The 13,148-nt window shown below is 39.0% G+C and overlaps 1 protein-coding gene across 2 annotated transcripts in view; it reads left to right on the top strand.

Moving 5' to 3' along the window:
- GRIA4 (glutamate ionotropic receptor AMPA type subunit 4) overlaps window positions 1-13,148 on the top strand; it is a 289,331-nt gene that overhangs the window by 264,036 nt on the left and 12,147 nt on the right. Inside the window, exon 14 of one of the 2 annotated variants that reach the window (XM_065405361.1) lies at window positions 6,216-6,330. The exons of the other annotated variant lie outside the window; for it this stretch is intronic. Coding sequence (XP_065261433.1) covers window positions 6,216-6,330 — 115 coding nt within the window. The remainder of the gene's footprint in view (window positions 1-6,215; window positions 6,331-13,148) is intronic. 2 annotated transcript variants of the gene reach the window in all.

Genomic DNA, 13,148 nt, shown 5'->3' with positions numbered 1-13,148 from the left:
TCCAAAACATCATTAAAATAGGTAGCCAAAAAAACAGACGCATTTTTACTTTTTGCAGGATAAGATGTGATTTAAATTATTCTGTATGATAAATAATTTTAAAGGCTGATGTGAATAGGCTATAAACATGTGTCTACATGTATTTTACAAAATATCTCTGTGGCAGATTCTCGACTGCATCCAAGCAGAGCTGGAATGTAGTGAGAGGGGAGGCTGTCCAGGAACCAGCTGTGGCTTTCTGATCCTGAGCCCTCTGGCCCTGGTGCGAGTTACAGTGGTAAGGGGACAGCGCCAACTTGCACCACTAGCATAAGGTCCCTGAGCTCAGCTACATCACATCCCTTCCCCACCCATACCATCCCCAGAACTTCCCTCCTACTATGCCATGAGTGGTGAGGAGCTGGGACAGGAAACAGCTATGCCAACAGATAGCTCCTCTTCCACCGGTGGAATCCTCCACGGCTTTAAATCCACTTTTTTGCTGCTTGGGCCAGATCCTTAGCTGTTGTAATTTGTTATCACACCATTGACTTCACTGGAGAGCTGACAATTCCCACCAGCTGGGGATCTGCCCCCTCATGCAGTGCAAGGTGGACTTAGGAACCAGAGAATCCAGTCCTACTCTTTGACCCAGTTATGCCTGAACATAGACCTATTTATATAACCTCTTCCTAAAACATGTTTCTTATCGTATTGATCATGAGCCTGCTCTTAGTCTAGATTTATCTGGACTAAGAAGAAGGAAAGTACCTTTCATTTTACCTTTATCAATAATGCAAACTGAAATATCAGACGTACTGTTGGTCATTCAAGTCTGGAGTGAATACACTAGTTCACTAACTCCCTAGATTTGTACGACTAATCTGAGCAGTTGAAAGTAGTGATGGGCTCCAGACACAAAATTCAGATTTATATCCAGATTTCAAACACCCCAACTTCTGGGAATGGTTTTGGATCTGGGGTTCTGGTTTGGCCCATTGTAAAGATAGGATCAGAATCCAGGTTTGGATTTTTGATGGTCCCCGGGTGCGCAGGGGTGTGTGGATCTGGGGGTTTGGTTCAGACCAATTTTTAGGTGAATTGGCTGTAAATTCCAAGTAAGAGTTCTTTTGTTGCTTTCCCAAGTGAGCAACAGCGCGTATTGGAAGGCACTTTTCTGTGCTGTTTTCACAGATGTCTGATTCACTGAACAATGTTAGTCAATAAGCTCAGTCTCTGACAATGCAAGAAGAGGAGCCACCTGGCTCCCCGATCTTCTGTCAACCACCTTTCTCAATGTCTCCCAACGAGGACACAAACTCAGGAGGCCTCAGGGAAACCACTTTGATACACTAATATTTTTATCCTTCGAATGCTCTAAAATATACTAGCGTATTTAAATGGCTCTAAAATGCTGAGCTATAAAATAATGCTATAGTTTAGCAATACTCCCTTAAAGTGTTTTCAGCAAGTCAGTGTACATCTGTGTTCTACTACAGGAGAACAATATCAGGGCAATATCAGGGCAAAATTCCACCATCACTTGCACCAGGTAAGCCATGGGAGATGCTCGAGTTCAAATGAAGGCAGAATACCACCCAGGATGCCTAGTGCTACTTCATTGAGTGACGTTCAGTGTAAATTTCATCTTGTTAACTACTGCCATGATCCAAAGCCCACTGAAGTTAATGAAAATCTTTCCACTGATTCTAGTGAGCTTTGGACTGGACTTATATAATGATTCTTTTAACGGGAAGACAAGTTATTCCTTTCCAGACTTGTATTTATTTTTTGCAAAGAACTGTGCAGTTGCATAAGCCTTGCAGACAACCTGCACGGTTCTCTGTCTGCGTAGTTCTAATTTTTGTTAACTGTCAAATACATACCTCCAAATGGCACTAGTAAATACAGTGAACTAATAGCCCAAACCATCTGGGAAGATTTTTTGGAAATTATTACTGAAAAATTGATCTTTAAAAAATGTGGCAGTAAGTAGAAATTGAAGCTGTGCTTGCTATTGTCACTGTGCTCTTCCTGCATGAGGAGACATGTAATGGTTTTAACAAATCTCTCCAGGATTCCCATGCTGTAACTATACCCTGTGTGTACCGCTGCTTTAACAGTACCCAAGATCCATACATTGAAAACACTGTACATGCACTCAAAGAATAATGAACTGAGGGATAGATTGGAAACAGTTGCAATATACGAGGAGGCAGATTGGGCTAAACTGATTTGACTATTGTGTCCAAGGATTCTGTTTTTCCTTTATTAATAAAATGCTTATGAAGATTTTAATAATTATACAAAGTAATAGTAAGTATTATGGGCCAAATCACAAAGTACTTATTCTGTTTTTGCTATTTAATCCTTACTCATGCAAAAGTCTCATATTCTTCATTGGAGTTTTCAATGGAAGTTTTGCCTGAGTGAGGATTTTAAGATTTGTCCCTATTTTGGATCACAATTTTGCCACTCATGTTATGTAGAACTTCTCCTAAGTAAAGAACTACTTAGCATGAGTAAGAGTGATGGACTCTAGCCCTCCAGGCTCAAATATATTTTCAATTCAAAGTAATCATCATCGAACCTGTTGAGAAATTTCTGCTTCACAATGACATTTCTGCACCAGATACTACAGTCTGAGCATAGAATCTCTCTGTATGTTTCACTGGGAAGAGGGCAGCAGTTTATTTACATATTTTGAGTTGTACCCTGATAACAAAGCAATAGAAAGAGCAGTGTGAAACTAACCTGTTTTTACATGGCCTACTAGATGTAACGAGGAATACGATATGTTAGAATTAGAAACAATAGCGCTTAATTTCAGAACAATGATTGCATCTTAAATTCTCATTTACTTCTCCATCCTTTTTATTTCCATTTTTCTATTGTGCTGTGAAACTGTCTATGGATATGGCTAATAACCCTGCTAAATAACCCTCTCATGAGTGGGTGGGGTTTTTGTATTTGTGGGGGGGGGTTGTTTGTTTGGGGGGTTTTAGGACTTCTATCAAGCAGCTGCAGCTACTCTAAAAGATTATGGAAAACTTTTCCTCACTAACCTTTAATACTTTTAGGGATAAAAGTAGAATACTTGGTAAATGAGAATAATGCCCCCCTTCCAGATTGAAATTTAAAAAGGGGTTTAATTCTTCAGCGTCTTTTAAAAAAACAAACGTGTCTAGTTTTTTATATACAGATTATAACATTGACCTTGAATAGCCAGAAGAAAGATCTAAGTTATATGAACATTAACCTGAAAAATCTTCTGAAACTTGAAGTACTAAGGGCAAAATCCTTATTATTAAGTTGTTACATTTTTGCTCTGTTCTTAGGAAAAATTTTCTCTGAAGTCAATGAGAGATCTTTGCCTGAATAAGGACACAGTAAGAATTGATTAATGACTTCAGGATTTAAGGCTTTTTATCAGTCATAACTGAAGTAAATAGAAAGTCTCCACTTACTTGAATAGGCACTGACTGAGTTCTTAGCCCAGAGAGAATACTGTGGACATGTAATACAGTTTATGTTGAAGATCATAAAGATACTTTTTAGAAACTACAAAATAGCAGCTAAACTATTATGTCTATAGTGGTGCCAAGTCAATCTCATTTAAATAATATGCATGATTAATCTGCAGTTAGGCCTTGAGTCAGCAACGCGCTTAAGCAAGGGGCTGACGCTAAGCACACAAGCAGCTCCATTGAAGTTACAGGCTTAAAGGTAGGCACTTGTTTAAGTGCATTGCCAAACTGAGGCTTTAATTAGGGCTGCTCCTGAGAGGCAGCTCATTATCCCTACCACACCTATTTCATAAGGCCCAGGCTCTGCCACCCTGGCATTCAGTAGCACTGTCACTGGCACGACTCTTTTAAGGGCTAAGCAACATGACTCAGGTTTGCAGACTCTGGTGCTATGTTAGACCCTGTTCCTGCTGCCATTGAAACGAGTGCGAATTTTCACCATTGACTTCAATGGCAATAGGCTCGAGCCTTATATGTTAAACTTTTTCAAGACACAGAGTCTGGTTCAGTATCAAGGAAACAAGGCTGCTGGGATCAGCTTCCATCTTGGCCTCAGTCCTGCAGTCCTCACTCAGGTAAAACTCCCATTCGAGTTAATGGAAGCTTTGGCAATTTTATGAACGTAGTGAGCAGTCTAAAAGCACTGGCTTTGTCTCTAAAAGCTTAATTAGAAACCCATAGTAAATATCTCTGGTTTAGAAGCAATTGCTTCCCGGAACAAAAGGGACAAATGAACAATTTCAATCCAATCTTGCCATTTATCCTCTCCCTCTAGATCATGACCCATAATTAGAGTGCTTATATAAAATTACATTTGTCAGACTGGCTGCTAAATTCCCCTCGAAGGCTTTATCCACAAAGAACAGTCTGTTATAACTCCCAGTACAGCTTATATTTCTCCCTTTTCAGTTTCAAGGGAAGGCAAGCAATTACATTATCTGCATTGACAATCTAATATAAACTTAACTACAATAAAAAGAGGAGCAGGTCACATCTGTTTAGAAATAATTTCCAAAATTTCATAGTTAACCAGCAAAGATCTGTCCGGTTTCCAAGAGGGGTTCATATGAAAAGTCATTTCCAGGCAATAAAGGACAAAGGAGATGTTCTAAAATGTGAATTTACCCAATAAATAGGAATGTATCTGACCCTGTGTGAGGTGGAAAACTCCATGAGTTTGCACTCACTGTGTTTCTAATCTGTTCCTTCAACTCTGGAGCACAGGTGCCCCTTTCCTACTGAGCAGAGGGTTCCACCATCAAACTCAGATGGGATCCCCCTGAGATCCATGGAATCACAGTCATCTCTTTGGAGATCCTGTCCAGCTTCATTCCCTCCTGATATCTCCTATGACTCTTGGCAGCAGGAGTCCTATAGGAGCCCTGCTGCCAAAGAATCTCCCACTTGCTGCTTCTCCCAGACTTTCCTCGCAGGGTTCCACATCAGTGAGGGGGACAGCAGGTAAGTCAATGTCCCCACTGAAGTCCTTCAGAGTTAGTGATGGGAAGATGCCATGGACAGAGGAAGTCCCCTTCCAGTCCCTGCCCAGCCTCCACAGAGGGCTTTCAACAGGGACAAGCAACGGGAGGGGGAAGTGGTGCTTCCTCAGCATCACCATTTGTACATGGGGATAATAACATTTACCTTCCTTCCATGAGTGTGGTCAGAATTTATTATTTAGGGATAGATTCCTGCTAATCTTTTCACAGGGGCATAGGGGAAGAGGAAGGTAGTATGAAGCATCTCGTACTCACCCCGCCCACATACACACACATCTTGTGCAGTCCATGTAAGGGCTGGCCAGAATTGCAGTCCCTGTGCTCAGGAGATCACGGATCCTGCCCCTGTGGACGTGAATGGTACCCCAACATTAAATGGAGTCATGGCTTCCTGCCCTCACCACATCAGCTGGTAGATCTGGTTGGATGTCTAGGGGGAAATATGCTGCACCCCTTAACGGGAGGTAGCACAGTTTGTGCTCCCCACACCCTAGGAAACCAAGCATGTAGGTAAAGTATAAACATGTGACGCGTTATTTAAACTCTTATTAATAATATGCATGATTAAATATTGATTTAGCTGTCTAGCTTTAGGCCTTGTGACACATATCAATTCATTATTTAAAACCTCATTAACAAAGATATGAGGCAGTGCATCCTAAACAGCTGTTAAGCCTCCAAAAAGGTGGTGAATGCAGGATAAATGCCTTGATAGATTTAATAATCAACCAGTTTTTAAATAACTGTAGTCCTTAGTTTAAAATAGGAGATAGATTTAAAACCTTTATTTTATAGCACTAACGATAACACTGCCTATCTAAAAAAAAAATCTAGACCCATATTGACCTGTTTCTATAAGTGTTCATATTCAAAACAGACTCAAGCTAACCAGAAATATAAATCCAGTCTGACTTTTATCATTATTTTGCGAAGATGCTCACATAACTCTTTTGGTTTTGGTTCGTAGAATTTATAGAATTTTACTTGCTAAAAGCTGGGTCATTTAAAAAAAAGTCTGTTGTATTCTGGAAACACTTTTTTTGCCTCTGAAAGTAAGCAAAATTATTTATACTGTCAGAGGGGTTGTCAAATGGAAATGAGAGGTTTATTTAGTGTATGGATCCAGCTTATAAAAGAGCTTAAGTCCTCATTCCTTCTAACATCTTAACAGCTGTGCAGTTTCTTACAAAATATGTTTTATCGTTTCAAGAAATGCTGTTAACCTCGCAGTTTTAAAACTGAATGAACAAGGCCTCTTGGACAAATTGAAAAACAAATGGTGGTACGACAAAGGAGAATGTGGCAGCGGGGGAGGTGACTCCAAGGTTAGCCTCAATGTCACCAAAGCGGGTAAACAGTATGTAAAGTAATTGGTGCATCTGCTGGGGCTTTACCTGCAACCAACCAAACTTCAGTATTGCTAGTCACTGAGCTCAAGATCCAGACAGATGTATGCGATTACTGTCAAAGCAAAAATATTTGCATTCGTTGCAAGTTTCTCAAGTGGAACTTGTTAACAAACCAGTTTAAGCTATGAATTCTATCATCAATGCTCAGAAACCTTCCTCTGTCAAGAACAGATGACATGCGCCCTACGCAAAAAGATACAAGACCAGAGCCATCTCAAAGTTAGGTCTAGTGAACAAGCAGCAGGAGCCCCAGAAGCAAATATGAGCATCAGACTCCTCATTTTCTGGACTGCATTGCTCCAATGTGTTTTTCCCTCAATATTAGAGGAAGGTGGAGCAGCTCAGCTCTGCTTCCTCATAGCAGCGGCTCAGGATGTACAGGCTCAGGAATTTTCTATTTATACAAATTTCCATTTCCAGCCAAAGTATCCAATACACTGATGCAATTTCCAGTTAAAATAGCACACACTGGAATGTTGTGATACATTACCTGGAAGCTAAAATTCATGTGTATTCCTTAGGAAAAAAGTTAACTGGAAATTGCACCTCTCTCTTATCCTTCGCCATGTCAACAGTGCTGAATTTTAGGCCGTTACTCATGCCCTGGATAAAGTTAACCTACTTTTCCTTCATTTCATCTAAACTGAGACTTTCAAATCGCCAGTCATATAACTTGTTTTGCCTTCTCACATCAGCATCCATTAGGCAAACTAATGTGTGCTGAAATGGCATAGAGGGAAAATTAAGATACTAAAAGTAGCCCTCAATGTGCCAATCAAACACTCTTCAATATATATTTGTGTGCATGTGCGTGTATGGTATATAGAGAGAATACTACATGGGTAACTGTGAAGATACAAGGCTATCTATATTGAAGGGTTCTGGTGACACTGAGGGAACCCAAAATGTTTAATTAGCCTTCTTTACAGTTTCTTACATTGTATTTTTTCTCCTCCCCTTCCTCAGCCCTCCTTTCCTGACACTCTGCCCTTGCCGCAGAGACCATTCCTTGTGCTGCACTCACCCAGATCTGGTGTCCTAGTCCTCTGTGCTTTGCCTTCCATCCTGCTGCTCTGGCACGTTTTTTTCCCCACGGCTCTGCTGGCCAGCGGTTACAATTTTAAAAGTGGTCTTTAGTTTCTTCTCCAAAGTATGTGGACATGAAGTTCATTAGCACTTACTGCAACTGCAGATAACTTCTTGTAAGAAAGCCTATCTGATAAGCCATAAAATTCTGACTTTCCTTTTTTTTTTTTTTTTTTTTTTTATAATACTCCATCCAAGTCACCACTGGGCTGAAGTTTCACTCATTGTGAAACTTCACTGTGGGGCTTTTTAAAAAATACTATATAATATAATATTATAGAAATGTCATGGAGGTGATACTACACTTGTGAATGAACACTTTTTTTTCTATAATGTAGCTGAATCATCCCAAAAAATCTCAGGAAAAACTGCCTAGCTGTAAGAACAGTAGGACAATGGAACAGAGTGCCTCAGGAGGTTGTGGAAGCTCCTTCACTGGAGGTTTTCAAAAGGAGGCTGGAGAGTCATCTGTCTTCGATGGTTTAAACACAACAAATCCTGTATCTTGGTGGGGGTTAGACTAGATGAATTTTGTGGTGCCTCTAACCCTATGATTCTATTATCAGTTTGAAATATAAAACACAAAACTATGCTTAATGTTTCAAATCAATATAATGAGATGATTACCTTAGAACTCTATTTGTCTTAACATCTGTTATTAATAACCCTGGTAGATAGGGACCACATGCAATGAGGTAGAGGAGGGCAGCCGGCAGAGGGAAAAGCAGGATGTCCTAGGATATCACAGGGAAGTGACTGCATGAGGAGTGGGAGGAAAAAGCAGTAGTCGGGAAGGAGAAAGCTAGGAATGCAGCTACATGAAGTAAGGTACAGGACCTGCATGCCCAATGAGAACAGGAAGTGAGTAGGGACACATTGCACGGGGGAGCGTAAAGAATGTGACACAGGGAAAGTTGAGACTGCTACATCACAGTAGGAAGGATGGTGGATAAAGGGAGTATTATCAGGGATAAACAACATTGGGGGATGTAATATATAAATGCTGCATATGTATGAACTCTTGACTGGTTGATATAAATGTTTTATTGACATTTATCATCTACAAAATTCCTTGTTTTGAAGTAAATCTACACATCCACTAATAATCTTATAGGGTCTGATCCACTGATGTCAGTGGGAGTCTTTTTATTGATTTCATTGGGCGCTGGATAAAAGCTTTTATATTCTTTTTTTTTTTTTTTTTTTTTTTTGCTCTCATATAATCAAGTTAGCAGAACATACTGAACAGTACCACAGATTGTTCTGCTGTACTGCTAACTGCTACAAACAGTAGTTCAAGTCCATGAGTCAGGCCCTTAATCAGAGTCCCTTTTTTGATTTGTATAAAATTTTAAAAAATGATTTGATTGAGTCCAGTTCTAGATTACAGTATGCTACAGTCTCCTTGATGAGATTAACAACCTCTCCCCCACCCTGAAAGCAATACAGCACTCTAGGCATACCCGGCCAAACTGAGCTGTGCCCTCTGATATACAGCCAACCAGCCAGCACACACAACCCTAAACCCAAAGCATTTCTTCATGGTCATGCCTAGAGACACGCTGTAATCAATTTAAGTTGCTCAGCAACGCTCAGAAGGCGTTTAGATCTTGTGAAACCAGGCCCTTGCAAACTCCTAGATCCAGTCTGTGCTCTTAAACTAAAGATTAGTATATAGTACGGCTGTACTAGCCCTCACCATTTTTGTTTTAACCCCAGCTACAAAAGAAAAGGTCTCCAACAATTCAGAAATATAGTTCATTAGTGTTTAGTGGTTACCAGTTCCCTTCAAGAACTCCATGTCACTAATTTATAGCTCATATTGACTATCAATAAGATTTAGTGCTAACGTCACTTTTGAAAATAGTAATTAGATGCTTTTGAAAATAATAACCCAAGTCTTAAACATATGCTGCCACAGGTGTATCTGATAACATTAAACTCGTTTAAACATAGTTTTTGCCATTTAATTTCCATTTCTTTCTACAAAAATAGAAAACATTGACCAATAACAATAAAACTGGCTCTCTAGTTCTGTTTTCCACCCACATGCTAATACAATGTTCCTCTTCTTTCATTCAGTGGATGGGACTGGCCTTATAACTAATTAAAGGCCTACTCACAAGTGGCTAAGGAAAGTGCTCCTATTGCTTAGCAGTTATCCCCCTCTTTGAAATTTTGCAGTGGTTTTAGAACTCCGTGCTGTAGCTCTTACTGCTTGCTGCATGTGCCCATTAGCACAGTGTTGTATGATATTAAATTAGGATCATTTTTCACAATTAAATTATTCAAGTTTTATGCCATTATAATTTCAATGATGTTACCAGCATAAAAGTCAGGGTCTTAGCCTTTTGAAAATAGTTCCTCCCATCAGTAAATGAGTGAAGATGAAACAGGAGAAAATGACAGGAAAGCCAGGTGGGGAGGTGGAAGTTGGTAAAATAAAAAATAAAGAATGTCTTTAACTGCATATTATTCTCCCTGGCCCCTATCCTCCGGTCAGTACTTAAACAGCACTGCCACTGATTCTAAATTGCCTCACTCTGACTGTGGACTGGAGACTTGGATCTTCTTCACTATAAAATCCTAAAATTCTTATGATATATAGTATATGCAATGTGACTATTTAGATAGTATGGGACAAATTCTGCTGTGTTACTCCAGATTCACACTTCTGGAAATTAGAGCACAATTTGCTCCTATTACTACATGTGCAAGTGAAAGATTTATACCACCCCCAACATAAATAATGGGCCACATCTTCAGCTGATGTAAGTTGACTTCAATAGAGCTACACCAGCTTACACTAATAGAGAATCTGGACCAACTTTTTTAACTTGAGTCCCTAACCACGTTTAAAAAAAAATCATATTATCATTTGGCAATAAAATGTACAGTATACAGGACTGAACTTGGTGGAACATTTAATTCCAGACGACTTATCCATTTTATGTTTTTGTACCACCCTTATCTAATATGCCGTAAATCATATTGACCTAGATTCGGCCACCCTTAAAATCAATGGAGCTACTTACCAAATATGTTTCTACTCAATGTGGGAAAGGTTGGTAGCATCTGAGTGTTTGACAGGTGTGGTTAGAAAAAGGTAGGGCTTGAAGGAGAGATTTTCAAACAAACAAAGGGTCGCAACATACTCAATTCCCACTGAAAGCCAATGGGATTTGGACACTTAACTCTTATTTGTGCCTAAAATGTTAAAAACAAAACAAAAAAAACCCATTATTCTTTATGAATTTTGGTGAAGAACTAAAATATATAGTAACTGTAGTCTGGTTTTGATAGAAATTTTGCAAGCCTCTAAAGTTCCATTTAATTTTGAATTGTTTTTAAACTCAGTCTTTCAGATCACTTTTAAATCTTGAGTTTTTCTTCCTACCTTTAATATCTACCTATGATATCACATGTGGCTCATTTAAAGATGGACACAAATACAATTTTAAAAACATCAAACATTTTTAAATTCCCAAAGTGTCTACAGTATTTAGTCATGTGCCTTAGGAAAGGCTTAAGCTCAAGATGGTGCTGTTTACATAAAAACTAAAGGGCCAAATTCTGTCTCATCCACACACACAAAACTCCCATTGAAGCCATGTGCAGTGGATGGAAGTGTCTAAGGGCAAGCTTGCCTTCGCAGCTGTAGACTATTGATAGGGCAAGTGGCTGAATAGAAAGAGCAGTGCTAGAGAACACTGAAACGTGACCTCTCACACAGAGCTCACTGACTGCACTGCTATGGAGGAAATGAAATTCTGCCTCTACCCTGCCCATTGCAACCGGCTGCATAATACAGAAGGCTGGTTAACTTGCAAATGTAATTTTCCCGTTAGAAAGTAAATCATGAAATCAGTTGTTTTTCTCAATGAAAAGAAAACCTGAACATTCCCGCCAAAGCACTGTGTATGCAGAAGATGCTATGGGAGCAGAAAGGATGATACAGATGGATCAAGAGTGGGTGGGAAAGAAGAAAGAAACTCAAAATGTGGCAGGCATTAGGCAGCTTTATGGTCCTAGATTCTGAATGCTTGTGCTGAAATATCAAGCAAAAGAGTGGAGAAATTACTATTGACTCCCCCTACACACAGGTAGCCACTGTTCTTGACAGCTCATATACATAATTCATTAATATCTAGCTCCTAATTTTCATCTTATTTAAACCAGTTGAATCTGGAATAACTCCACTGACTTCCGTGAAGTTGTTCTGGATTTTCACGGTGACAACAGAACCTGGCTGTCCCTTCTATGTATATCCTGTGATGTGGCTGGGGATAGAAAGATTCAAATGGGGCACTGAGCCAAAACATTAGTGGTGTTGGACAATAGCTATCCAAGCCATATTACAAAGTCAGTTATTTCACACCTGTAGCAGAAGCAAACAGAGATCATATTAAGAGGCAGCTTGCCAGCATCCCAAACTGCCACCCACTAATTTTAGTTTTCTCAGCCGTGATAGTCTCTGACTCCACTTGCAACCTGCACAGCCTGCTGCCAGGAAGCCTGACAATAAAATGTAAGTTTAAATACTGAACAAGATCAAACGATATATATTTTTTCTGTAGTAGTATCAGTGTGTTCTGTATGAACTTAGTGGGGTTGAATTTGAAAGCATACAAAGTATTGTATTTGCTTATAGAGATCATTACAGAGTATATAGAAATGTATTGAAGGTAGTCCATATGAATTAAAGGTCATGATCCATAGAGCTAACATTGGAAGCCTGAATTATTATTTATTTTAATATCTAAATATATTTCTTCATGAGAATTCTGAGAAATATAGTTAAATCAGTTACACAAACATAATTCGAGCATGACTAAACCCCTTTTTCTTTTATAGTAACTCTTTTAATAGTGTCATTCATTTCTGACATAGTGTCACTAAACTAATTAATATTTCAGTTGTTTTACAGTTATTAAAATTTTAAATCATGCATTTATAAATTATCATTTTAAAAACACTATGGGTTGTAGTACGTTACATGAAGAGTTCCATCAGAAGAATCTGGTGATATCTTAAACACACAAGCTCAAGTTTTCTATTGTCTATCGTTACCAGAACATGTCGGTGCTATCATTTTCTTATATCTAAGAGTAGCCCATCTATTATATAGTGTTTCAGGTTTTCTGCCTCCCTCTCTGGTATACACTGTATATTCATACACACCTGCACATAAATACGTATCTATATGCGGGTCACTAAGAATTTGATAGTCAATGTTTTGAGAGGGAAGGTAAATTAAAATTCTCATAACCAATTATTATTTCAGTTGTTTTCAGGATAAACTGCCCCAGTGGCATGAAGGGTGAGCATTAGTACAAGACACTGGAGCTTTTTAAAGGAGTTTTGGTAACTTCAGTGTAACCCCACAGCAGTTCATGACTTTGATGCAATGGATTATGTTTTATATGAAGACTAAACTTGGTTGGATTGTCTTAATCAAATAACATAAGTAGGAGAGCAGGTTCCAAGCAATAATTTATTACCTCACTGGAACCAACTCACTAAATAAGTGAGATTTAAATAAAACCCTGATTTTATTTTCCAGGACCAACAGGTCAGTCCAAATGATATTGCATATGGAAACATGTACTAAGGCTTGACAGTCATTTTCCTTTATTCTGAGGTTAACA

Source organism: Emys orbicularis, chromosome 1, assembly GCF_028017835.1.
Source record: "Emys orbicularis isolate rEmyOrb1 chromosome 1, rEmyOrb1.hap1, whole genome shotgun sequence".
NCBI lineage: Eukaryota > Metazoa > Chordata > Testudines > Emydidae > Emys > Emys orbicularis.
The sequence above is the reverse complement of the archived record's forward strand: the minus strand, read 5'-3'. Positions and strand labels throughout refer to the sequence as shown.